This window comes from Gouania willdenowi, chromosome 4 (genome assembly GCF_900634775.1).
Source record: "Gouania willdenowi chromosome 4, fGouWil2.1, whole genome shotgun sequence".
In the NCBI taxonomy this organism is placed as follows: domain Eukaryota; kingdom Metazoa; phylum Chordata; class Actinopteri; order Blenniiformes; family Gobiesocidae; genus Gouania; species Gouania willdenowi.
This window is the reverse complement of record NC_041047.1, coordinates 23,170,954-23,198,948: the sequence shown is the minus strand read 5'-3', so window position 1 is coordinate 23,198,948 and position 27,995 is coordinate 23,170,954. Positions and strand designations below refer to the sequence as shown.

The 27,995-nt window shown below is 43.7% G+C and overlaps 1 protein-coding gene across 1 annotated transcript; it reads right to left on the bottom strand.

Moving 5' to 3' along the window:
- Positions 1–7: 7 nt before the first annotated feature.
- On the bottom strand, positions 8–27,777 carry LOC114462549 (centrosomal protein of 135 kDa-like). Its single transcript, XM_028445459.1, has 26 exons — positions 27,545–27,777; positions 27,176–27,301; positions 24,829–25,019; positions 24,581–24,748; positions 24,323–24,464; positions 15,555–15,639; positions 15,346–15,474; positions 15,058–15,273; positions 14,892–14,957; positions 14,657–14,807; positions 13,360–13,574; positions 13,130–13,285; positions 12,889–13,026; positions 12,708–12,785; positions 12,010–12,161; positions 9,720–9,835; positions 9,495–9,649; positions 9,254–9,309; positions 9,005–9,173; positions 8,812–8,922; positions 8,552–8,737; positions 7,388–7,597; positions 7,104–7,306; positions 6,924–7,028; positions 1,019–1,174; positions 8–183 (listed from the first exon to the last, which is right to left on the bottom strand). Exons 2-26 carry the CDS (start codon positions 27,286–27,288, stop codon positions 159–161), a joined length of 3,492 nt encoding a protein of 1,163 aa, XP_028301260.1. The 5' UTR covers positions 27,289–27,301; positions 27,545–27,777; the 3' UTR covers positions 8–158.
- Positions 27,778–27,995: the final 218 nt, after the last annotated feature.

Here is a 27,995-nt window from a genome sequence, read left to right as displayed (position 1 = left end):
ATACTGGGTATTTGACCAGATGTATGGAGGTATTTTAACCCGGGGTGTAAATCAACAAAACTGTTGTAAAGGTGCAGCAGTCAGAATGAGAAGCTGCTACCAAGCTTCCTAAACTTTGGTTTATTCTCACTCATCAGCAGTTGGAGTGTCCTTTTATATTATTGTTCTTTGAAGCTCACACTCCTGGAAAAATGAACAAACAGAAAGTGAATTAAGACATCTCTGTCTTGGTTAACTAAGCAAAGCTCAGTAACTTAATAAGGTCAATAATGAAACACAGTTTAGGGAATAAAAATTCTCAAACTTTTTTTAGTTCAGGGGTCAAATACGGAGCAGTTTATCTTAAGTGGGCTGCAGATTTTAGGAGCGAAAATGAGTAACTTGATCATTATTGTGCTCTAGTTTGCCTTCTATGTTTAAATAAATGATCAAATATGTACGACGCTGATAATATCAAAGCGATAAGTGACTGATATCAGTCCCAGCAAGATTTTCACTTTCAACTCATTTGATTATGTGACCCATTTCATGTAATTTGGGGAAATTTTGTTCAATAATTTGAAGAAAATTGCCGAATTAAAAATTAGCCATGCATATATTGTGGAGTTTGATTGAATTTGTGTATATTTTGGAGATATCTACAACTGAATTAGTTGGTAATTTACACAATGATTCATGGTTATGATTCATGGTTTGTCTGACTTTTTTTGCTTTCTGCTGTGGGCCAAATTGGATGTGCTAAAGGGCTGGATTTGGCCCCCGGGCCATAAGTTTGACACGTGTGATCTAAAGTAATTAATTTACAAATTAAATTAGATATTGAAATTACACTTTAAAATATTTGTGTCACTTAAAAATTATACCTCCTCAAATAAGAATTTTGATCTTCAAAAAATCATAAAGTATGTAAGGAACTTTCTGTCATCAGATAATTGAGACATTTAAATGATTCAGGTTTTACAGGTTCAGGATTACTTTTTTAATTGTTAAACACTACAGAGCAGAAAGCCTCCCTCACTTCTCTGCTGAAGGCTCTGTGGAGTGGTCCAGGGTTCGGAGGATGGAGTGCTCTGGGGAGACATGGTGGGAGCTGCTGGAGCCACTGAGGGACGTAGAGCTTTGTAGAGATGAGAAGGAAAGACCCTGCCTACGCATCTCCTGAACCGCTCGTTCACTGAGGACGGGGAGGCAGGGTAGAAAGGTTAGTTTTTGGCAACACTGAAAAAAATTACAGATACTGTAAATAACCTCATTGATGTCAGACAATGTATTTGTAATAGCCCGGCAGATATGTAGCAGTATCAGGCTAACATATTCATTGTTCACGTCTGGAAGAAAGCAGGAACATTTGTACTTCGGGTTTTTGAGTATGAAGAATCCCTTTTTAATGAGATCTATGCTGGAAAACCAATGGTTCTCATTCAAAATTGCCAACGTGGATAGTTTGGTTCCATTTAACACAAAATCATGTTCTCAGTGGCAAATTAGAGGTTTTCAGGGTCAAGGAATTCAATAATATATCTTCAAGTACCGTAAATTGTGCTCAAAACAAGATCCAAGATGGCCGCCATCCGTATTGCAAATTTCAATCTTACTATAACTTCTGTTAGATGTAGAAGCATGATATTTGTGACAAAATGTAGGTTTTTGAGGACAAGAATTCTCATGAAATAGCTTACAATACTGTAAATTACACCAAGACCAAGATTAGATATAAGACGGCCACCACAACGCTTCACACGTGGAAAGGCCTTTGCCGCGCCGCCTCAAGTTTGTAAAAAGACATAACGTAACAGTGAAGTTTACACTATCAATGCATTATTATTGATTTGTTTAGACAGAAATGTACTACTGAGATATAAACTTAGACATATTTATGATTTTTGTTGTTGTACATCCAAGAACATTGCTGGAGTTGGAGTTGTTGTAGTAGTAGCTCCAAGAGGAGTGTGTTAAAGTTTGCGCTGACAATTTTCAAGATGTGGCCAATTTTCTATTAACACAAAATGGATGTTATCTCGATACAAAAAAACACGATAAAAAGAAAGCACGCGTTTCATTGTCTTTTTTGATTGAGAGGCCAAAACAAAAGTTCGTCAAAAATTCCAAAACATTTTAGATTTTTTTTCCCCCATATTAAACTGTCTTAGGAGGAGTCCGTTAAAATACAATTGCCCCATATTAAATTATCGTCACTCTGTAGGGGGGCGCGAACGCGCCAATGTCCGTTTTTCCACATTGAGCTGGTTTAGGGCCGAGAGTTTAACAACTGAATCACATTTGACGCAAATCGGAGTTCATATGTGCAAATGGGAGCATTTTCCAAAAACGTAATATTTTGTAATTTTTGCCCAAAGAATCCATGGATCACTTTTGTTGTCCCACTTCTCTAGATGATCTCCAGCAATTTTGAACCCCATCAAGTGAAACGCCCTTTGAGAAATGCGTTAAAATACAACGTGAGCAAAAATAGCAATTTTGCAATTTTCAATTTAAGATTCTAGACTTCCTGTGTATTTTTTGACAAGGTCTTAATAATATTTTTTATATATTTTATGTCTCACGATGGGATGCATCATCCATCTGCAGCCCTAAGAAGCATTTGTATCAATCTGCCAATCCTGATTGGCTGGTGAAACGTGTCCGTCTGCCAGGGACACTCCCACCTCCTATAAAAGGAGGAGGCAGACACCCTCCATTCAAAATAAGCACCACTTCTCACTCGTTCGAGCAAGAAAGGTTGTCTGGTGAGACATCTCACTCATAGAACCAGGGTTATATAAATAACCTAAAGTTCTATTTCACAATATTTCGTGAGATGTCTCATTATGGGATATAGTAGCTGCCATATTGCAGACGCTTATTGAGCGGAGATCAGCCCGCAGGGCAGACATCTGTACACATAGGACAGTAAAACGGCCCGTGCCATGCACGGGACGGAAATCCCCAGCATGTCAAAGCGGACAAATGTGAGAGGCGAGGTCTAATTCGCAGCGCACAAATGTTCTGTACAGACACTCGCCTGAACAAAGCCCATGATGTGGGTGACTAATATAAGCCAAAGCAATAGCCTCCACAACTCAGTGTGACAGGCATTGCTTAGTAACAGGCCTCCCCTGATCGCTCCTTCTGAGGCTTCTTGTCATGTCCATATAAATGTGCACCGCACAAATTGTTACACAACACATAAGGCCGCTGCTCATTTTGTAAAGCAGGAAAGGCCAAAAAGTCAATGGGAAAATATGAGCCCACCACCTTCAGCACAAAGGCCGAGTTGGGCTTCAAAATTATCTTCGCATTGCCCGGGAAGAGCTGAGCGCATGACGGGTGCACCAAAAGCGTATGGATGTCACTGAACCGCTTAGCTGAAGCCAGCGCTAGTAACAAAACAGCTTTCAAAGAGGCAAAATTCAGGCTCGCCTCCTCTAGTGGTACGAACGGAGGTCGTTTAAGTCCTTCCAGAACCACCACCAGATCCCACGGTGGCACCAGTGGTTTGGACATGGGGAGGAGCCTGCGCGCTACCTTTATAAATATAAGAACAGCGAGTGATGGCTCGCCGGTCACTCCCCAAAACCTATATGGCAGGCGGCGATTGCCGCCAAATACACATTCACAGTGGAAAAGGCTTTGAGCTTGTCAATCAGGTCGTGCAGGAATGACAAAATGCGACTCCTCTGGAGACACCATCCCTCAAAAATTCCCACTTGCAATTATAAAGAGACCTAGTGGAGGAGGCTCGAGCACTTTGTATAGTGGAAATCACAATGTGAAAGTCCCATGGCTCACAGTTTGAGCCAATCAAGGGCCAAGCCCACAGCACCAGGCGCTTCGGGTGCGGGTAACAAATTGTGCCCCCGGCCTGCGACAGCAGGTCCCTGCGCAACGAGAGCTGCCAAGGACGAGCACACAGCAACTGGTAAATCTCCGCCAGCCAGTGCAGGGCAGGCCAAAGTGGAGCCACCAGGATTAGTGTATGGCCATGTTCCCTCACCCTGGACAAAGTGGGGGTATCAGGGCCAACGGGGGGAATGCATAAGAAGCACGTGTGGCCAGTCGTGCGCTAGTGCATCTACGCCAAGGAGAACATCTGTGTTGAGCACTGCACATTTCCCCCCGTGGCAAACAGGTCCACCTTGGCCTGCCCGTAACGGGCCCACAGCAGTCGCACCACATGTGGGTGTAACCTCCATTCCCTGTATAATGTAATACACCGTGCGTAAGGAAACCCATAAGAAGTCCCGTAAGTGGCACACAGCCGCGCCACACTCTGGCGTAACCAATACTTTCAGTGTGCCATGAAGCACAGGACTCAGCCCATGTGAGACCACCCACAGCTGGAACCCCCTCATGTGGATGCATCTGAGGAGGATCACGAGGATGGCCGAAGCCATCAACCTGTGTAATCAAGACATAATCTGAACTGAATAAAGTTGCCCGGTTGAAATAGCGCAAGGCATGCCCTGGACGTCTTCACCAAGGCAGGGACAGTACCAGGAAAACAATTTCCTTTGCAGGGGTCAACATGCTCTTTTCCACATTTATCACGAGCCCCAGATCGAATAGGTGAAGTAACAGAATACGTGTGCGCTCTGGCCTCCGTCTCCGATTGTGCCAAAAGCAGCCAATCGTCCAGATATGTGACCAGGTAAATGCCTCGCCTTCTCAGCGCGGCTACCGCAGCTTTTGTGCATTGTAGAAACACCCTTGAGCTCAGAGAGAGGCCAAAAGGGAGCACACGGTATTCGTAACATATCCCCCAAAAAGCAAACCTTAAGAACTTTCTGTAGGGAAGATAATAATAATATGCGTCCTTGAGGTCAACAGATTTGCACCAATACGGACGCACTCGACGCAGTAGAGAGGCATGCGTGAGCGTCCTGAACTTGTATTTCCTGAGACACCTGTTCAGAGCCCGCAAATCCAGGATAGGGCGAATACTGGTCCCCCACCGTTTAAGGACCAGAAAATCTCTGGAGTAAAATCGCTCTGAGACAGCATGGGAGGGACGACCGAGACTGCTCCTCTGAGCACCAGAGAGCGGATCTCCTCTTGTAAAACTCAAGCCGAGTCTCTCAGGGCCAGAGAATGTATTATACCGGCAAACTGAGGAGGGACAGATGCAAACTGCAACCTGTATCGTCTCGATACTGCCCGCAACACACAAGGTGGGGCTACGAGCGCTGCCCATCTCTCCTCCCTGAGGGAGCGAGTGGTTAGGTGCTCTTGTTTGCTTGCTGCGGTGCGGTGGCTCCCTCTCTCAGAGACAGATCGTCAGTGGCCGGAGGTTCCATCCGTGACATGTTGGCGCCCTCTTCTGGCGGCTCTCCATTGCCTCACATTCGAGGGATGAGGCACCTGATATTCCGCTGAAAGGGCAGTCCTGCCAGGAATGCGTTACCTCCACCAGCAGCTCAGGGAAGACGGGGATAACTTGTCTCGGCGTTTCTTTCCCTCATATCGGGATCTGGTGGTATCCGTTAACACGATGGCCAAGGGATGGCCGCAGCGCATCTGCACACATCCACTGTATTAAGGCTTGGGAGAGGAGAGACAGGTGTGGAGTGCTCATCTTTCTCCTGAGAGACTGCAAAGGTGGCAGGCAGCATGCCCCGAGCTGGGGTGATGAAAGCTTCATCTACCTCATCCTCACCGAATAGGAGAGGGTCAGAGGAGTCTCCGTCCTCCTCCCTGCAGTCTATCACGAGGACATCCTTCTCGTGTGGGGATATGTCAGCCAGGTGGAGGTGGGAACCCCAGCTAGAACCATGAACAGTCCCAGTGTCATTGTGGGCTATTTCTTCTTCTACCGCTGCGGTGGGGACGCCGTGAGGAGGAAGGAAGGGGTCCTGTCCAGAGAGGCTCGCCTGACGCGCCAGCCTCCTGCTGAGGCTTTTCGTGTTGAACACAGCACAGTGCCGACATGAGCCGGGGGAGTCAAGAGAGAGCCGGGCATATTCCAGCCACAGACAGTTCGAGCAGACCTGGTGCTTGTCTTTGTTGGAGATTTTGTTCCCGCATTGACAGCGCATCCCATCTCCTCTGTGAGAAGAACCTTGGCCTCCATTTCTGCGCTGACGCAGGCAGGGAGAGGAGGTGGATTAGCTTTGAAGCTACCAGGGATGCGAAACAATGTGCAAAGGAGCTGGTGTGCTGGCGTCTGGTGAGCGCCGTGTGGTGCAAAGCGTGGAGCGGATCAGTCACCAGAGTAAGAGCGCCGCAGCAAGGCCAACGTGCGCTGGAGCGTAGCGTTGGCAAGGAGCATTCAGCCGGAGCACGGGCTCAACAATTCAACACCTTGGAGTGGTGAGGAACCGAGGACAGCACTAGACCGAGAGGAGGCAAAGTAAGTACTGGTTTCTTGTCGACCTGGTATGGTCTTCAAAGAAAAAAGGTGTCAGTCCTACCAGCGTCTGTCGACTGGAAGCCAAAGATCTGCCTGCGGACAGTTGAGCTGATAGAACCTAAACGCAAGATATGCTGAGAGAGAGAAGAGGTGTTTGAATGGAGGGTGTCTGTCTGCCTCCTCCTTTTATAGGAGGTGGGAATGTCCCTGGTGGACGGACACATTTCACTGGCCAATCAGGATTGGCAGATTGATATAAATGCTTCTGAGGGCTATAGATGGAGGATGCATCCCATAGTGAGACATCTCATGAAATATTATGAAATAGAACCCACATGTACAAATGTTAAAGTTTTCTTCCAGAAGTGAATTTTTTTTCCATATCTGCCAAGCTATAAATGTGATACCAGACTTATGAAGCTGTGTAATATGAATTTTTAATGCCATTATCTGCTTGTTGAATCTTTTTAATGTTCTGTTTTGTGAACGTACATCTGGATGGAACAACCTAATATATTTAAGTGACAATAAGAAATGATAAAAGCATTGTGAAGAGGAAGGAGTAGCCGCTTCTAACCGTTCAAAGCGCTCTGTGGTCAGCTGTCTCTTCAGAACGTCCATCTCTGTTTGCAACTGAGACACTTTGCTGCGAAGCTGGGACACCTCCTTCGTATGTTCTGCACTGCACACACCAAGAGGATTATTCAGCACTTCATAGCGTTCCAATCAGAGCACCGGTAAGAACTGGAGTCAATACGTTTTACTGTCAGCCAGAGTGAGTCGGTCTCGTAGCAGTTTGAGCTCCGACTCTCTCTCGCTGGCTGTCAGATGAGTTTGGAACTCTTTGTGCCGGTTGGTGGAGAGAAGTGTCTCCAGGTTACGCACAGTCAGCCTCTCACTGGCCAGTTGCTTCTTAAGAAGTTCTGCTTCTGACCGAACATCCTCCAGTTCTCCTGTGAGCTGATGACAAATAATTATCAGTGCTTTAATGGTAACGTATTCACAGTGGGGAGCAAGCGGCATGTTGAAAACAGGCTTTACCCGCTCAAGGTCCATGCTCTTTGAAGTTAGCTGCCGTGTTATCAGCTCTTTGCCAGAATCTAGTTTGACACACAGCTCCCTGACCGAAGCTAGATCTGAGAGCAGAGAGGCTTTTTCCTCCTGTGCTTGTTGCAGGTTCTCCTCTAATCGGGACATCCCACGTACCAGCGATGACACCTGAGCCTCATATGCCTGCAGAGCCTGTGTGTGCTTTCAGACACAACAAAGGGACCACAGGAAAAGTTAGCAGCTGACCCTAATCCAAGGGTCATCAACACAGTGCCCGCGGGCACCAGGTAGCCCAGATAGACCATGTGAGGGGACCTTAGAGGCTGAACTCACCAATGAGCCCCATCTAAAATCTGATTTACTTTCTAGGATTCAAAATCACAAAAATAAATACAGATATCAGATGTAGAATAGTACTTAATAGAGTTAACTACTGCTGCACCTGATAAAGTTTTCGTATTAAATTATCATCTTTAAATGTTTATTTTCACTAAAACATTGTTACCAATTGTTACCAATGTTTTAAAATCCTGCTGATTTGGTGTATGGGTTGTAGTATGTTATATATAATATGATGTATAAAATATCACTAATAAATCAAGTAAGTGTGTGTGCGTGTGTGTAGTATATTTCTCCCCGACGCGGTATCTGTTCGACCTCAAACTTTTTTTTTCTACTGCTGGTGGATTTTCATAAAATATAATTGTTGCATTTTACAAATGTTACATGTTACACGATCAGTTAAAAGTTGTTTGTTAAAAGCTAGTAAAAAAAGGATGATATTTTTCCAATGAAAATTAAAGAATTGCATAAATTAGGAGATATAAAGTATTGCATGTTGAATCTTAAATATTTCCAACCTTATTAAGTTACTACTAGCCTTCCTTATTATTTTACCCTTCAATTAAAGTGAACTCTAAGTAAATAACCTGCCCGAGGTGTGACAATATTTAAGTAACCTGTAACTTGTTTTTATGTTTCTGTTTTTTTAAATGTTTTAATCCCTCACCAAGACTATATATTTTATTTTCTAAATTTCTAATGTATATTTGCCTTTGGAAAGTACTTTGTAACGTGTTTTAATAAGGGCTATATAAGGAAATATAAGTCTATTATTATTGTTGTTATAGACGTTTGTTGTTTTCTTTTTTTTACCTGCTGGATTTCTCTCTCCCTCTGGTTGACAGAGTCCCGCAGGTGTCTCCGTTCAGTGTCTGAGGACAGCAGCTCCAGGCGGATGGAGCTATTCAAGTCCTCAGCCTGCTGCAGCTTCTGCTCCCGTTCCTCTATCACAGAGTGGGTTATCTTAAAACGCTCCAGCAGATCCCGGTTCTCCTGCTCCTGGAGGTGAACAGACCCGTTTCTACATGCCATAGATAAATGTACACCGAAAAGACAGGCTTTGCTTTTCTTACCCTCGCTTCCATTAGTCTCTCAATCCTGGATACTTCAGAAATGTAGGCGTGGACCCTCATCTTCAGCTCATCCTTCTCATGTAGCGCTTCTTCCATTTCTCCGTGCACAGCCTGAACAAAGAGACAGCAGGAGTTTCTTCCGTTTTACTGCATCTGCACTCCATTGCACACTTTTTGACTTTTTTTTTGTTACTTGGTTCTCTCTGGTCATTGTAGCGAGGTCATCTTGAAGCCGTCGGTTCTCTCTGATAGCAACATCTTTCTCTCTCCTAAATTTCGCGTGCTCCTCTTGAGAAACGTCCAGTTGTCTCCTCAGACTGCTAATTTCCCTCTCTCGGCTGTTTAAGGCTCCCTGCAGCTGGCTAAAATGACAGCGGTTGGGCGAGTTGATCAACATGAAGGAAAAAAGATCAACTCTTTGCATTTACATCGATTTACTCACGCAAGCGAGCTCTCCATGTTCTGTACTGTGAGTCTCACATCCACCAGGGTCTTTTCCTGTGGGAATTATTATCATTATTAACACTGCATAACTTTTTCATTGATTTAGTTTAAATTGTTATCTAACCTAATTATTTAATGGTGGAGATTGTAAATATCTTCTATGGAAACAGAAATGATTACCTGGTTGTATAAATAAGTGCTGTGATACTCAGTAATGGTACTGTTCTGATGAGCTTTACCTTCTTCGATAGTTCCTCCTGGACATGCACCAGTTTTTCTGTCTTTTGATCTATTTCATCTTGCAGAGCGTCCTTCTCTTTGTCCAGGGAGGAAACTGACTTCTGAAGAGTAGCAACTTCCTCATTATGCTTGGAGCTGTGCCGACTCAGCTCCTCTGATGGAGAAAGCAGCATTGGGTTAGCCTACCAGCAGTCAAGCAAGCACTTGTGATGTTTTTTTTTTACCTAATCTCTGCTCCAGCTTTTCGATCTGAAGATAGGCGTTGTGCAGCTCGTTCATCTTCATAGACAGTCTGTGCTGAGCATCAGACAATGATTGCTCCATCTGCTCCTGTAGCGACCTGAACAAAGCAGCAAATATGAACTAAGTAGCACATTGTAAGGCTAAGCAATTAATCAAAATTGGATGACGATTTCGATTATTATTCTCAACTATTACAAAAATAACAATCGAGAAAAAAAAAAAAAAGAATATTTCAAAAATATTTTTTCAATTATACATTGTTTGCTAAATCAGTGGTTCTCACTTGTTTAGCTCAAGTATCCCCTTTCCTTATTTATATATATATATATATATATATATATATATATATAAAATGCGAACATCACCCAAGGTCACTTAACAGTACATAATAAAACCACAACAGCATAGTAAAAACCACAATAACATTTAAGCTAAAAAAAAAGTATTCAAAACAACAGTAAAAGTGAAGCTAAAACACAAAGACAGCGCGGGGGGGGGGGCTCAGGTGGGAAATTTAAATAAGTGGGTTTTGAGTCCGGCCTCGAATTGTGAAAATGAGTCCATGTTCCTGAGATCCAGAGGTAGTGAGGCCAAGACCAAAGAGCTGTCAAAGGACACCAGAAACAAAATTGTAGACCTGCACCAGGCTGGGAAGACTGAATCTGCAATAGGTAAGCGAAGCAGCAGTGTTCCTGGGTTTACTTAGCTTCTATAGCATAACCCGAAAAAATCTGTGACTGCTGCAGCTTCTTGGCGGTGGAGAAGAAGAGTGCTACGTCAATTGCCATAACCTCTTCGTAGCTATTAAGGAGCTATTTACTCCACCTTAAATAAAATGCTCCGGTGGGTGAAGTAAATGCAGACTGAAGAAGAATTACAAACATGTTTAAGGGGGAATAAAGTCCGCCGAGAAGCCACAAGGGTTGGAACTGTCGCCCCCTGCGGTCACAGATTTTTTCAGGTCACAGATTTTGGCATCGCTCCTCCTCGTTTTGCCGGTCACGTGTTATACAGGAGGAGATTGGCTCAATGCTTAGCAGAGGAGCAATCTCTATCGTTCCATCCGCACTGTCCCAGAGCAGTTTTTACTCCAGGTTTTTCTGGTCCCCAAACGAGGGGGGACCGACATTCACCCTATCCTGGATCTACGGACTGAACAGATTTCTCAGGAAATATGAGTTCAGGATGCTTACGCACGCCACCCTTTTACGCCTGGTGCATCAGGGAAATCGAATCACGTCTGTCGAACTGAACAATGCATATTTCCACATTCCGATATATCCCTCACATAGAAAGTACCTGAGATTGGCTTTCCGGGGGATATGTTACGAATACCGATGTGCTCCCCGTCATCCTCTCTTTGAGCTCGAGGGTGTTCGTGCGATGCATGGAGGCTGCAAAAGCCCCGCTGAGGAGGCGGGGCATCCGCTTGGCCACCTATTTGGACGATTGGCTGCTTTTGGCACAATCTGAATCGAAGGCCACAGCGCACACCCACATTCTGTTACGTCACCTATCCGACCTAGGATTCGTGATAAACGCGAAAAAGAGCATGTTGTCCCCTACACAGGAAATTGTCTTTCTGGGACTGTCTCTGCGCCTCTCACCGCGCACCTGTCGGCGCAGCGAGTGGGCTTGGATGGGGTGTTTGAGGGCAGGTCGGCGAGAGGCTGCTGGATCGCAGGACTCCGACGCTGTCACATAAATTATTTGGAAATGTCAGCGGTGTTCCTCTCGTTGTACCACTTCCTCTCGTCTCTCAGGGGACATCATGTCCTGGTGAGGACAAACAGTACCACGCTGGTAGAGTATATCAACCACCAAGCTGGCTTTGACGCTCCTGTCGGCTGCTGCTGCTGGCATGCAGGCTGATCCTGTGGAGTTGCAATCATCTCCTCTCTTTGAGTGACGCACGTTCCCGGGGTCCCTGAAAACCCCGGTTCTTTGAGTAATATGAGTGCGGTGTCTCTCACCAGATAACCCTTCTAGCTCAAACGAGTGAGAAGAGGTGCTTCTTTTGAAAGAGGAACTGTACATCCGCCCCCCCCCCTTATAGAGGGTGAGAGTGTCCCTGGCAGATGGACAGCTCTTTGCAACGCATCAGGCCTTGGCGGATTGAGAAAAGTGCTTCTGAGGGCTACAGGAAGTGTGTATCCCAAAGCGAAACATCTCACTCATAGAACCGGGGTTAAATACATCACCTAAAGTTTTACACTACTGATGATGTGTAGTTGCAATAGTAATCCTACTCAAATGTGTGATGTTTTTTACCTGAGAGCACTGGACTCCGCCCTCTGCTGAGACGCCTCCTCTGCAGAGACGACCATCACAGCAGATCGAGCCTTCAGCTCCTCCTCTGTTGCCTCCAATTTTTCTTTAATCAGACACAGCTGTGACCGCATGGCCACTCTTTCCTGCTCGAGCTACGCCACAAAACAAACACTGTTACACATGACATATGAGCAGAAACAACCCTGTACACCAGGGGTGTCAAACTCATTTTAGTTCAGGGGCCAAATATGAAAAAGTTTTAATTTAAATGGGCTGCAGATTTTAGGCAGGAAAAAAAGCAATTTCAACATAGATATCTTTAAGTTTGCACTTCGAAGTAAAAATTATGTATCCAAGCAATAAGTGACAGATTTGACTCGTTTAAATTTAATTGATTTTGCAACCTTTTTTTTATTTAAGTATGTGAAATAATTTGAGGAAAATTGAGTCATTTAAACAATTTGAGATTTAAAATATGATATCATATGATAACAGCATGGGGAAATTGCGATCCTCCAAATATTGTGGAGTTTCATTTAATTTGTGTATTTAGAAGGGCTGAGATATCTAGATACATATCTACAACTGAATTATTCCAAAGGGCCGGATTTGAGTTAGACACACGTGCTGTACACCAAGAATCAATGACATTTCTCACAATATATAATTTGTTACTATATAATTCGCCTTAGACTCACACTCTTTATGTTATTCTCTAGATCGACATAGCTTCGTTCTTCTGCGTCTCTGCCTGTATAAATTGAAGTCTGAGCAACCTGCAAAGATATGTCATCATGATTGTTAATCACATTTAAATCTATTAACGAATAGACAATGTAATAAGACTGTAAAAAGGAAATCTGTCAACTTTGAACTGACCTTTAACTTCTCGATGAGTAAATCTCTGTCGGCAGTGATCTGACCAAGTTTCACATCTGCCCGTTTCAGCTTTTCTTTCAGTTTCAGGACCTCAGTTGATCTGTCCATTCCCCTGCCCTGCTGTAACTCCTCTTGAGCCTTAAAATGGAGAGAATTTAGTTTTTAAATAAATATAGATATATAATAGATACACTAGTCTATTTAAACAGCTAGTTTAAAGATAAAAGCCTATAAACCTTACTTGTTTGAACAGGGTTTCAAAATGGTCCCTCTCTGAGCTCAGAGCCTTCACGTTACTTTCAATGTTCTCCATCTGCTTCTCAAAGTCCATCAGAGCAGCTTTAAGATGATCTCTTTCTCTAATTAAATGTAACAGCTCCGTCTGAACAACGCCTCCCTGTGAAATGACAGAATCCCTTATCAGAGGTGATAAAACAGCTTTATGTTTATTTGACCCATTGTCCTGATTACCTTTGACTGGGGACTCCTGCCTCTGCTCTGAATGGGACTCTGCTCCAAACCAGCAGATCCTTTGGCCCGTTTGTAAAGCTCCGCCTCACGGCGATAGCGATCCCTTTCCTCCTCAAGACTCTTGACAAATGCATCCAGGCGAGATGGAGAGCGCTCACGGCCACAGACCCCGTGTTTAATCCGCATCGCCTCCAACTCCAACACTAACTCTCTATCTAAAAAAAAAGAAAAAAGCCAATGTCAGGCAGGGCTCTCCACTAACTTTTCCAGTGGTGGCACTGGTGCGACTAACTTTCTCAGTTGGTCGCACCAGCACAGAATTTGGTCACCTTTTTTTTTTTTTTTTTTTTTTAAAGCCATGCATGCAATGCCTAGTTGAATTAACTGGCGTTCCATAGTTGAAGTAAAGATTGACAGTGACTCGAGATATGATATTTGCAAAATGTTTCAGTGTCAATATTAGGTTTTCAAGCAGTGGCTGAAATAACAGGTCATTTCTTTTATATAATTTTAAAAGATGTAACAAAAATGTTTTAAATAACAGCAAAGCATAACAACAGGTTAGATGTTTTTTTTTTTATTTTGCAGAAATGCTGTACTTGGATTAAGTTAACAGTAGCATAACCAATTTAGCATCTGCATTGCTTCATGCCATGGAATTCAATTCAGAGGGACCAGGTCTATAGTGGGGTCTCCTAACCCTCTTCTTCTGACCTGAGAGAACCACAGCTGAACATCTGGCCTGGCATCATAGTCCATCAGTTCTGGTCCCTCAATGCCGATTCTGATGAGGTCCTCCTCTTTGGTGTGGAATCGTGTTTGCGCTGCGCGTGTACACTCTCCACTCGGCGCCCCACATGCACTCCGTCACTATGCCCAGTGAGCTCAGCACGCTCACTACCCACCCACCACCACCCCCAATCGCCCGCCCGCCCCACATTCACTTGTCGCGCCCCCCATGCTCCGTGTGCCCGGACTCCTGTCCCCAGTGTGCTTGTCCCAGTGTCCGTGAACGCAGCATGGACCCCATCTCTCTCCAGTGTTGGTGACGCTGCAGTGGTGTGTTTGGGGACATGGTAGCGCGTGTAGTGTACATGTCGGACCCTGATTCTCAGGAGGAAGACTCAATAGGACGAGGAAGTTTCCACCTATTGGATTTTCACTCGCACTCACACAGATGCGACCAGATTAAATTTTCACTAGCACACAGAAAAAATAGTCGCATATACGACCAATTGAGTCGCAGTCTGTCAGGAACAAGAACATTCCTTTATAGCTGAGGTAAACGGATGCTTACCAGACACCATCATCTTCTCCACTTTATCCTGAAGCCTGGTTTTCTCATCTTCCAGGAAGTTGACGAGGCCTTCCAGCTTCTCATTCTGCCCTTTGAGCTCCACCAGCTTGTCATGAAGACGGTCTTTGTCAAACTGTCCTTCTGACTGCTCCTAGATTCCATAATTTCAAGATAGAGTGGCTTTAGTTCAGGAAAATATAATTCAACAAAAACAGAAAATGAGTTGCTCACACACCTGTCTAAGTTGAGTGACAATATCTTCCAGGTCTTCAATACATTTCTGCTGCCTCTGAATTTCTTTCTGTTAATGGAAGAAATTCATTTTCAAATTCAGATTTTGTAATTTCTTGCTAAGCAAAGTACTTTTGTCTAAAAGTTTTACTTTATATTCAAATGCCCACCTTAGCTTCTTGGAGCTCCATGTCAGCAGTTTCCAACACGTGTTCCTTGTCCATCTCTATCCGTTTGGCAAGGTCATCAATGTGGGACAACTCCTCACACAGCTCCAAGTTCTTTAAAGACAGATTGGCCACTTCAGTGGAGACGTCCTCCTTTTTCTGCTGCAGTGCCTCTACTTTCTGCTGCAGTGTCCTATTGGTCTCTTGCAGGTACTCAATCTGTGCAGCACAACACAACAATAAGCAAGTACCGGTAAAACATTTCTTTTCTATTACCCTATGTGTGCGTGCCTGAAGGTTAAGATGGGAGATGAGCTTCTCATTGCTGATGTTCTGAGCCTCGAGCGATATAACATCGTGTGGCCGTCCACCTTGAAGTGCATGATTTAAGCGCTCTATTTCTTTCTCTCTCTCTTTCACCTAAAAGAAAATAAAAAAACTGACATTGTTAATGCACTTTATCACAAGAAATTTACTAGTTCTTAATTTAAAATACACACCTGAGATTGTAAGTGTTTTATAAAGTCCTGAGCATTTTCCAGATCGAGTTTGACTTTAACTATGTCATCCTGCAACTCGTGAATTCTAAAATTGGAGGAACATATACTTGTATTAGTTATGAGAAAATCATACACTAAGGCAGAGGTTCTCAACCTTTTCAGCCGGAGACCTCCAAAATAAAGGTGCCAGAGACCGCGGACCCCCACTGTACCTGACGATGGTTGAACACAGACATTGACGAACAATCATGTAGAGACAGGGCCATAAGGTGGAATAAAGGGCAGAGCTTTTTGGGGCCAGGGCTCTACACAAACTTTTCCAGAAGTGGCAACATTCTCAGTTGGTCACACCCTTTTCATTTTTAGGGGGGGGGGTTCAGCATAGCCATGCATGCTGATGACTTAACTGGCATACCATAGTTCTGTATAAAGTAAAGATTGACAGTGACTTGAGATATAATATTTGCAAAATGTTTTGTCAATATTAGGTTTTTTGCAACAAGCAGTGGCTAATGCATTTGTTTTATTTTTGTCCACATGTGGCTAAGTCTTAGGTCAGTGTACAGTCATGGTTATGGTCTATGGATATTGTTATGCAAATCACACCACAGAATATTTAATGTGTTTTTGAAGATAAATGTACACACTTTTTGAATGTGATTATTCTGCTGGGTAAAATGTCTATTTTTAAAGCTAAAACTATATCAAACTTATGTAGAAAACACTTTAAGAATAGAGTTTATCATCAGTATATGCTAGAAACAAATAAAGACAGTCATAAACATCCCCCGCCAGATTGGTTGTCATTAAAACTCACAACTTCTCCTAAATGTCATAAATGCAAGAACATCTTAAACAGTTTCTAAGAAAAGCTGTTTTTGGACTCTGCTGTCTTTGAGTCCAAAAACAGAAGAAGGGCAGTAACTCCGGAAAAAATAATGGCGTGCTTCTCATTTTTCAACTCAATCAAGGTGTTAATACCCTGAAGCCACACACCGAATTTGGTGATCCTATCTTAAACAGTTTCTGAGAAAAGCCATCCCCTTTGAAGATGCCTTGAACAGAGTCAAATAAATGGAACAAAGGCAATAACTCCGGAAAAAATAACTGAGCGCTTCTCATTTTCGAACACCATCAAGGTATTAATACCCTGAAGCCACACACTAAACTTGGTTATTATTTGTTATTTCTCAGAAAAGATGTCCCCTTTAACTCGGCCGGACGTAGTGAGCTCAACCTATATCCCCCTTCCACACTTTGTGGCGGGGGATAATTATAGCAATAACAGAATAACTGAGCATAAAAAGAAATGGAATGTCTGCTTACTTGACTCAGAAATATAGTTAATCGGTGTACTTTCTTAAAAGTGTGCCATTTGTTATGTTGTAAATGTTTTGGTACTTGTTGTATTTGGTTTAATGATTTTATTTTTAATTCTGTTACAGTATGTTGTAATTTTGTTTGCTTTGTGCTACTTTTTTGTTTTTATTTCTATTTCACTTTCCTGTCACAACACTATGAATGTGTGGATGATTGTGGTTGTGATTGTGGTATGAATGTATGGGGGAGTGGTTGGGATGGGTTGCTGGAAGCCTGTTTTGTTATTTTATTCTGTAAATAAATAAAAAATTTAAAAAACAACACAAGCAGTGTCTGAAATAAAAGGTCATTTCTTTTATATATAATTTTAAAAGAAGACGTAACAAAAATGTTTTAAATAACAGCAAAGCATAACAGGTTAAATGTATTCTTTTTTTATTTTGCAAAAATGCTGTACTTGAATTAACTTAACAGTAGCATAACCAACTTAGCATCTGCATTGTTTCACCTCATGGAATTTAATTCAGAGAGGCCAGCTCTTATAGTGGGGTCTCCTAATGTTGCATTCACACCGGCTGCGTCACGAAATGTCCGTACGTCCAGATTACATACAAAGTCAATGGATAGATGTGTCCCAGATGCGAAATCTTTCCAGTCCGATCCGCACATCAAGAGCATTGGCCGTGTGACCGCGCTCCCGATTTTTTGCATATCCACACATTCGCAAGAGTTGAAAATATTGAACTCCTGCGACTGTTTTGCATGACGTAAGCCATTCAGAGTCTTTGTTGACGATGACGTCAGGCCGTCAACACAGACACCGGACTGTTCACCCATTCATCCGTGAAGTAGAGGCTGTGTGTGACCACCTGGAGCTGTATGACACGGCCTTTATAACCGGAACCGGACTAGGAAGGATTTGGCGTGGAGGAAAATCAGCGAGGAGGTGGTAGTTGCAGGTAAAAGTTCTCTGTTTATTTTTCATCTTTGAAAGTCGGCACTGAGCTAGGATAGCATTCGCCGCTAATCACACTGGCTTTTTTCACTGGTGGTTTATGAGAGGAGAAAAAGGAGCGCCTCAGCAGGCAGTGAAACTCACCGAGTTGGATGTGTCGCTGGTGGGCGGTGCTTCGCTTCAAACACGCATATGATGCGAATTGGGGAAATTTTTTCATCCTGCTGACCCTGCAGATGCAACCGGTGCCAAAGAAGACGCATTCGGTGTGAACGCAGCATAACCCTCTTCCCCTGAGAACCACAGCTGAACATCTGGCCTGGCATCATAGTCCATCAGTTCTGGCCCCTCCATGCTAATTCTGATGAGGTCCTCCACAGTATCAGACCCTCATATCTGACTTTTATCTGATTTTGTTTTGAGAAGCCCCTCACGCAGACTGCAGCTGATAATGGGTGGAATTGTGTATACGCTGTGCGTGTACGCTCTCAGCGCATTCTTTCCCGCCCCCTGTTCTAGGTCTGATAAGCGTGCCCCACATGCACTTCGTCACTCCGCTCAGCGCGCTCTACAGAAATGAAATGGGTTAAATGGGACCAAAACTGGTGGAAAAGGTGGTGAAATGGGATTTTAAAAACTACAAACATTGGTTTAAAAGTTGCAAATTAGAGTGGCCAAAAATGGACAAAAAAAGTGGTAAAAGGGGTTCAAAGTGTCAATATTGGAACAATTAGTGTTTAAAAGGCTCTGACTTATGTGCCTGCCTCTTTAAGAGACACTCGGTTTCAGTGAGCAGTGTGCACGTGACCGGTAGTTTAGTTTTGGCAGTTGTCCAAGTAAGAGCCTGATTTGGATGTTTAACTAGTTCCTGTCTTTTAAAATGTTCTTCTGAGTTGTGTGCAGTTCCTACTCCTGTTCCTGTGTGCTCCAGTTTGTCTATAGTCCATGACCAGAAACTAAGTCACCATTTATGTTTTAAGTTCATGCTATGTTGATAAGTGCTGGAGAAGCCTCAAAGACTACCCCCTGTATCAAACAGCGAGTTCAGCTAATAATAAAGCCAAGAGTAAGTTTACTGTGCCTACTGTGATAGTAATGAACACTACAGTACCCGAGTCAGTGTAGCAATGTTGCTAAACTGTCCAAAGACCAGCTCAGAGAGTGGATCCAGGTTAACAGACGGTGATGGCGCTGCGCACGTACCCATCAGACAGCCCTGTGCACATTGAAGAAACCCTGCAACACCTCCTGACCCTCCACAAGATGAGATGAGACCAGAGAAAAGTAACGCACCAGCAAAGGAAGAGAGCTGCTTAACCAGCTCAGCCTCCGACTCGCTCTACCTCGACCGACCTGGAGCAGAGAATCGGGTCTTGTTAAATATTGTTCCGGTGCTTGTGCATTATGGAGAATGGATGTTAGACACCTTCGCGATCCTCGACGATGGGTCAGAAAGGACTATGCTTCTACCAGATGCAGCTAAGTCTCTATGTATGAAGGGCATCCCTGAAGATCTTCCACTACGGACTGTCCGCCAAGATATTCAGGTGCTCAAGGGACATACTGTGTCTTTCAGCATTTCTTCAACTGTCAATCCTCAGACAAGCTATAAAATTGATCGTACCTTCACAGCTTGTCGCCTCAGCCTAGCTCCTCATACCTACCCTATCGACCGCCTTCAAAGGAAGTTTAAGCACCTACGTGGCATCCCTATACCTGCCTTTAGAGAAGCCAAACCATCACTCCTTATCGGGTCCGACCATCCCCACCTCACAACTCCGGTGGAGCCCGTCAGACTTTGCCCACCTGGTGGCCCAGCAGCAGTCTGCACCAGACGTGGGTGGACCCTCCAAGGCCCTATCCAGGGCATGGGGCGCCTAACTGGCCCTGTGCAGTGTCTGTTCATCTCAACAACGCCACCACCAGATGAACTGTACAAGCACATCGAAAGGCTATGGCACGTAGATACAGTAACTTACAGGCCAGAGAAAGAGGTTACGCGGTCTAAGCAGGATCAGCAGGCTGTCGCACATCTTAAAGCCAATACTGGTCGGTTGGAGATTGATGATGTCCTCAGGCATGCTACACCACTAGTTCGTCATGCAGACATGCCCCTGCTTCACGCGCCAAAAGAGTCAATAATGCCACAGCTGCGTAGTACCGAAAGGCGACTCCAGAAGCACCCCGAACAAGCAGAAGCCTACAAGAAGGAAATGCAAAAGCTTATTACTGCAGGAGTGGTGCGTAAAGTCAGTGAGGACTCCCCACCCAAAGAGGTCTGGTACATCCCCCATCACCTTGTCAGTAATAATGGAAAGAATCGCCTTGTTTTCAACTGCTCTCACACCTACCTTGGACAGAGTCTGAACCAGTACCTACTTCCTGGCCCTACCCTTGGCGCCTCCCTACTTGGAGTCCTGTTGAGGTTTCGTGAACATCCGATAGCAGTCAGTGGAGACATCAAGGGGCTGTTTCACCAAATACGCCTCTTAGCTGAAGATCGCCCCCTGCTAAGGTTCCTGTGGCGTGAATGAATGAGCCTCCTAAAATATTTGAGTGGCAGGTCTTACCTTTTGGCACCACGTGCAGCCCTTGCTGTGCATCTTATGCCCTACAGCTCCATGTTCTCGACCACACCAAACCTCTTGACGACCTGAGGCTTTCGGTTGAGAAGTGCTTCTACGTGGATAACTGCCTACAGAGTGTGCCTACACCAACGGAAGCCAAGATACTTGTTGATCGGCTCAAAGACCTTCTGGCCTCTGCAGGCTTTGAGTTACGTCAGTGGGCCTGCAACGAAACCACTGCCCTGAGCCACCTGCCTCAAGAGTCCAGATCAGATCTGGCTAGCACAAGATAAGTCCAATCCTCTGGAGTCAACACTGGGCCTCAGCTGGAACTGGGAACTAGACTTCTTAGGCTACAAACACCGGACAATAACCTATGAGGCACCCACCCTGAGGAACATAAATCGAGTGCTAGCCTCCCAATATGATCCATTGGGCTACCTGTTGCCCTTCACCACCCGAGCAAAGCTTATTGTCCGGCAGCTTTGGGACAAACAGCGTGGTTGGGATGACTGCAACTTGCCATCAGAACTCCTACAGGCCTGGTCTGAATGGGAGGAACAGCTTGAGTCCCTCCCTTTCCTCACCTTTCCACGTGCATATGTGCCTACAGACACCAACCTAAAGAGCGCTGTCCGTGAGGTGCACATTTTCGCAGATGCCTCTGAGAAAGCCTACGGGGCCGTAGCCTACTTGAGAACAGGGGACGCCAAAGGCCACATTCACCTCTCCTTCATTCATGCTCATTCCAGAGAGGCTCCAAAACGTCTGCATTCTATCCCTCAGTTGGAGCTCTGTGCAGCACTTGCAGCATCACAGATGGCACAAGTCCTTAAGAAGGAACTAACCCTGAAGGTGAAGCGCATCGTGTTGTGGTCAGACTCCACTACTGTGCTAACCTGGTTACATTCCCAGTCCTGCAAATTTAAGGTGTTCGTTGGGGCCAGAGTAGCCGAGATACAGGAGTTGACTGAGAACTGCACATGACGCTATGTAGACTCTTTAAACAATCCTGCCGATGACGTGACTCGAGGGAAGACCCTAAAGGCCCTCCTAGCGCCAAACCGATGGTCACAAGGACCTCCGTTTCTACTTCTGAGCCCCGCTACCTGTCCGGAGAAGCCCTGCACAGAACCACTGAAGGATGAGACTGAGTTCCGGAAGGCTGCTTTCTGTGGCCTAATGACCACCTCACCTACCACTCTGCTCTTGGCTGAAGAAATGTGCAACACCTGGCAGGAACTCCTGGATGTTACAGCTCAAAACCTTCAGGGGTCTTCCACCTCAAATTTGTCACCAAGTGCTGAGGAGTATCGTCAAGCGGAGATACTCATTCTCCAACAAGCCCAACGACAATCCTTTGAATGTAAGCACCTAACAGCCGGGAAACTTGTCTCATCAGGAAGTCGTTTGCTCACCCTAGCGCCCAACTTGGACGAGTCCACCAATCTGATAAGAGTGGGTGGCAGACTCCGACGATTGTCCTTGATCCTTCGCATCAAGTTACAGGCTTGCTCATTTAGAAGTATTATGCAGATCTCCATCACCCTGGTCCAGAGCTGCGTAGGAAATTCTGGGTACTTCGAGGGCGGGAGGCAATCAGAAGATACCAACAAGCATGTCCTGAGTTTCAGCGCTGGAGAGCTAGGCCCACAATTCCCAGAATGGCTGACTTACCCACTGCTCATCTCCAATTACACAAACCAGCCTTCTACTCCACTGGTGTGGATTGCTTCGGGCCTATGATGGTGAAAGTGGGCAGACGCCAGGAAAAGCGCTTGGGGATTATATTCAAGTGTTTAACCACCAGGGCCGTACATTTGGATCTACTCAAGACGATGGATGCAGACACCTACCTGATGGCTCTGAGGCGCTTTATTGCTAGAAGAGGAACCCCTGCAGAAATATGGTCGGACAATGGAACAAACTTTAGGGGAGGCAAACGGGAGCTCAGAGAAGCCTATGAAAGAATGGCACAAACCCTGCAGGATCAACTCGCTCGTCAAAGGATCCAGTTCAGGTTCAACCCTCCAGCAGCCCCACACTTTGGTGGAGTGTGGGAAAGAGAGGTTCGCTCAGTCAAGTCCGCACTCTACACTAGCGTGGGATCACAACCTCTACCTGAAGACGTCCTCCAAACGGTACTCCTAGAAGTGGAGGCTGTCCTGAACTCGAAGCCCCTAGGTTACTTATCTGCTGACGTCGCAGCTATCGACCCTGTAACACCCAACAGTCTGCTGATGGGGCGGCCAGATGGATCTCTTCCACAAGTGGTCTACCCAGGGACTGACATCTTGACCCGTAGATGCTGGAGGCATTCACAGATTCTCGCCGATCAGTTCTGGTGTAGGTTCATCAGAGATTACCTTCCTAGCCTACAGACTAGGCAGAAATGGCATTCCTCTCCTCCCAAAATCCTGGAAAAGGCAGTTGTCATGATGGTTGACCCACAACTGCCTCGGGCCCTATGGCCCATCTAACATGTTGTGAAGATTCACCGCAGTGATGATGAGTTCATCAGGTCTGCTGAAGTAGATGTTAAAGGACACGTCTACACCCGGCCGGTGGCTCGGTTGGTGGTGTTACCAGCTCTTCCATCAAGCGAGGAAGATCCCTCTCAGTCCTTCTCCTCTATCGTTAGTTGAAGAGCCTTTATTTCAAACAAAAGTTCAATGCACTTTTGGGGGCGGCTGTTTAAAAGGCTCTGATTTATGTACCTGCCTCTTTAAGAGGCACTTGGTTTCAGTGAGCAGTGTGCACGTGACCGGTAGTTTAGTTTTGGCAGCTGTCCAAGTAAGAGCCTGATTCGGATGTTTAACTAGTTCCTGTCCTTTAAAACGTTCTGAGTTGTGTGCAGTTCCTACTCCTGTGTGCACCAGTTTGTCTATAGTCCATGACCAGAAAGTAAGTCACCATTTACGTTTTAAGTTCATGCTATGTTGATAAGTGTATAGGCTGACAGCTATGATGATGTCATGCTAACCCACTTATGTAACACCGTTTACCATGTCGGAGTTCACGTTGCTGTTATAACTGCTGGGGGAAAATCTATTCAATAATATTTTTGGCCAGGAGAGGGTGCTATTACCTTGCACATTGATTCAGTCTAAATGTGGCGCTTCATTTATACAGAAGAGTGAATGTGGATCATTTCTTTTTACCTTTGGTTGTAAATTAGAGATAATTTGGAGTAATTGAGCCTTTTTGATGTTGATGTAACAGAATGTTACTTACATCAGCCGTTCACAGCTTTGTATTTTCTTTACATATAATTGTTTATTTTTCTCATGTTTGCTAGACTATACAATATTAGAACTACTACAACAACTACCATTTAATCTGCTGTTAATTGGAATAAAATACAGCTGGAACACACTCCAGTTAAAGAGAAAAGACGTCTCATCTCTTCATTCCTGTGCCCTGATCAGCACCCCATTCAGTTTGCTGTCTTAAACCTAAAAGAACTAGACGATCACTACTTCCTCTCTTTCAATTAGTTTAAACTGCTAAATAATGGGCATGATAAATCGTGAATGTATTTAAATTGGCACAATGAAAATAAGAGCTCAACATATGTGACATTAGGCGGAAAAGTGATAAGCACCGAAAATGTCTTGAAAGTGGAAAAAATGTGTAGAAAAGGCATTGAAATTTGATGAAGTGGCAGAAATGGGAGTAATGTAGCAAAAATTCATTAAAAAAAGCAAAAATATGGCAAGAAAAGGTGATAAAAATAGGTTAAATTATGGCAAGTTTGGTGTAGTTGGAGAAAAAGAGTAAAAATAAACGAAAATTAGCTCAAATTGTTGAAAAATATTCTTAGTTTCTTGAAATCATCTGATGACCCCCTCCCAGTGTCCTTCAACCCCGAGGTTGAGAACCACTGCTCTAAAGTTCAGATGACCCACACACACAAAATGACAAACCTTCCATCTGCAAGCAACAGCAGGTCAGCCAGATATGGGTCATCAGGCTGCTGGACAGGATATGCTGATGTAGAGGAGGGAGGCACGAGATCAGCAATTTGCATCCTTTGCCGTCTGAACGGAATACTGTGCGTTTTTCCTCCTGTGAAACAATAGGAGAGCAGAATACATTGGTGAACTCTCATGATGAAGGCAAGAAAAGGTTGTCATGCTCAATAAAACACATGAAACACTGAAAGAGGAGGCCTGTGTCATTACCTGGTGTCTGTACCACAGCTTGCATGTTCTTCTCCTGCAGCTGCTGGATTCGCTCAGCTTTGGCCTTGCTATCTTTCTCCAGGCATCGAACCTTGTGCACGTACTGGTTGTTTAAAAACTTTAAGTCAGACGTCTGGTGGTCCAGTTTTCTGACATGGCTTTTAAGTTCTGAAAAGTGATCAATTTGGTCAGCGAATTTCTTAACATTCTGCTCTGTACCAAGAGCAATGTATACAACAACAGTTTACCTCGAGTTACACGATCCTTCTCCTCCCTCAGCTTTAAGAGCTCAAGATGCAGTTCGTTGTTTTCCTTCACAACTCGGGCATTCTCAGCCTTATAGGGCTCCAGGAGAGCATCAAAGTTTTGGCTGTTTTTCTCAGTCTTACCCACAGACAGTTTGGCATTGCGTAGGCTCTCAGTCGTATGAATCAGATCACTGTAATCCAGTGTCATCAGTTAAATTACAAATCAGTCTGATCACACACTTTCTAAATGAAAACTTGCATGATTCAATATTTATGCAGAACATTGAAAATCACTATTAGTAGTAGTTTCCAAGTCACCTGCTTCACTCTAGAGCCCAACTGATTATAGCGCCTCACCCATTAATCGACATCGGTCAATAGTAAGGGTGTAAGAAAAAAAATTGAATCAACAATGTATCGCGATATTTCACTGTGCGATTATCGTATCAATCAAAAAACAATACTTTGAGATTTTTTAACGAAAAAACTATGTAATAGCGCCAACATATGCATAGCACGTAAACAGCAGATCACTAGGTGTCAGTGAAGCAGATTAGACTTGTTAAACTACCTCACTCCTCAGTGCATTTTAGCTTCGATGTTGATTGCACTTTTTTTAAAAACTTACTGGGCACTTTTATAGATGTATGTGGTTACTTTTTTTATGATTTATTTGTTTAAGAACTTTAAAGAATTAGAATCTGTTGTAGAAGCAAAAGTTAAACTTCTCTTTTTTTTATTTATTTAACAGTTTGATAAACATACCACTTGTTTTTGATATTTGTACTTGAATTACAAGTACAAGCTACCATTTACTTGTTCTCACAAGTTTAAAAAAAAAATATATATATATATATATATATATATATATCAAGGTTTCTGTTTTTGGGAGGGGTGTGAAAAAAATCGATTTCAAGATATATCACAATTTGTCGGGTGCCGATTTTTTTGTGGGGGATATTTAATCACTATTTTTGTGTATTTGTGCAATATTACAGTGGTGGTTACAATGCTTTCAATGTGTTGCAATGGTTACTTGATGCACTTGATTTTATGATGGCAGTGTGTAATGCCTGCAATATTTATGTATGCACAGATATTTTATTTTCATATAATCTGTTCAGATCAGTGTTTAAACTGATACAATAGGACAAATTATTTTTTCTTATTTTTGCGCATCGTCAGTAACTGAGGGTGATTTTTCCTTAATGTTCTCACTTACAGTTGTTACAATGCCCTCATTATGTTGTCATGGTTACTTTGAGACTTCTACACAGTAGTTTCAGTGAAAAGAAACATGTTGTACTTTATTTTATGATGGCAGTGTGTAAAACTGCATTTTCTTTTTTCAGTGAAAATTTGCAAAAACACTAATAATAAATAGAATGTTTTGAAGCAAATAGTTTTTACTCAATTTGTCCTCTGAATGATCAAAATCTTCTGATAAACATATACAGCAACTTGATTTTTCATCTCTACACTTAATTTTGATATTAACTGTTTAGAATATCACGATATATCGTGATAATATCGTGACCAAGTATCGCGATACGCATGGTATTGCAACATCCTTGCTAATACTCATCCCTAATTTTGGGGATATGAAAATTACAATATTGCGCATATATATATATATATATATACATACACTGCATATATATATATAGTATATTTATAGCATATTTTGTTTGACAATACTTTCACTACTTTTCAGAACATGAGAACCAAAGTTTGATGGATTGCTGAGAGCTTTCTAACCCAGACTTTCCCCTAAACCAGCGACACTACAGAACTCACTCACACGTGCTGTCCCTCAGCTGTTTTTTAGTAAATGTGCCTGGGCGGCATTTGGATCATCAAATTTAACCCAGAATTGTCTTTCTGGTCAGACTACATTTGAAAAATGATTGATTTAAACTGTATAAGAAGTGTATATTAATACAGTTTTTTTCTTTTTCATTTTAACATATTTGACATGGAAAATTCCAACTTTAAAAATATGTATACAAAAAAATAAATAAAAAAAACATTTCAGGGTATTTCCTGGGTTAGGGATAGGGCTCAAATAAAAGGATTAGCGGGGTAGCTAAAAATAAATATGAGCTAAAAGAAAACTGACGGAAATTTAAGTCACGTGGTGCACCTATCACGTCACCTAAACTGGCCAATGAGGGCCGCTGCGTATGAATAGACTGACAGTCCATTCATACGTCTCCGTAATAATAGCCGCGGCCAATTGAATACCGCTATTTTGAGGGAAAAAAAATCTAGATGTGAGTTTTGGTCCATGACGCCCAGCTCTAATAAAGTGCAACAGTGTGGGTGGGCGGTATGGAGGTGGTGTTACCTGAACAGTTTCTCCACCAGCGGCAGAGACTCGATCCCCAGCGGCTGTCTGTAGCCCAGCTGATCCAGACGTTTCCTCAGACTGATAAACTTCCTTTCTGCGTTACTGTTCATGGCTGTAACGGCTCTGTGGTGATCACAGATAGGAAGCAAAATACACACCGCACGTGAATTACCTCATAATCACGTATGCTAGGTTTCAAATTCATGCTAACGTGATGATGATTGAGTGGCTGGCTATTTGCTAAACAGCTAGCCCGTTTTTAAATGTTTGCTACAAAACAAATGTTAACCAAATTAATAAACTAGTCTCAAATGGGCTTGTATTGTTCAGTAAATGACAGACTGTAGTTAAGAGTTTATTCCTCACCTTGTTTACAAGAGCCAGATTTGTTAGCCACTGCACCGTAAATTCACAATACCGAAGTTACCGTCCCGCTCCCTCAGTATTAAACATGTGCTGACCTCATTACACACAGGTCTCTCCACTGATTTTGTTACATATATAAACATATATAAACCCTCTCGTTCAACATGTTTCCGCGGTAAAGACGTTTAAATTGAGCGCCTGTAGTGTGTTGGTTCTGCTGAGGATTCGTCACCATGGAGCATAGACAACGTGATACGTAGACGCGGCATCGACTGCTGCCGCCCACTAGAGCGGTGCGTCAACAGGGCGGCCATCTTGGACAGGTGGCAATCGCTCCTACAGTGCATTACATTTATAGAGGAATGATGTGTTTACACTATTAACGTTGTCATAAATCACTCAATTGTCAAGTAATTTTCACGGTAGGTAGGTAGGTAAGTAGATAGATAGA

Coding starts and splice junctions, on each gene's coding strand:
- LOC114462549 (XM_028445459.1), bottom strand. CDS start 27,288: ATGAACAGTAACGCAGAAAGGAAGTTTATCAGTCTGAGGAAACGTCTG. Junction 25,020..27,175: donor CTGGTGGAGAAACTGTTCAG/GTAACACCACCT, acceptor ACTGGATTACAG/TGATCTGATTCATACGACTG. Junction 184..1,018: donor ACAGAGCCTTCAGCAGAGAA/GTGAGGGAGGCT, acceptor TCATTTTTCCAG/GAGTGTGAGCTTCAAAGAAC.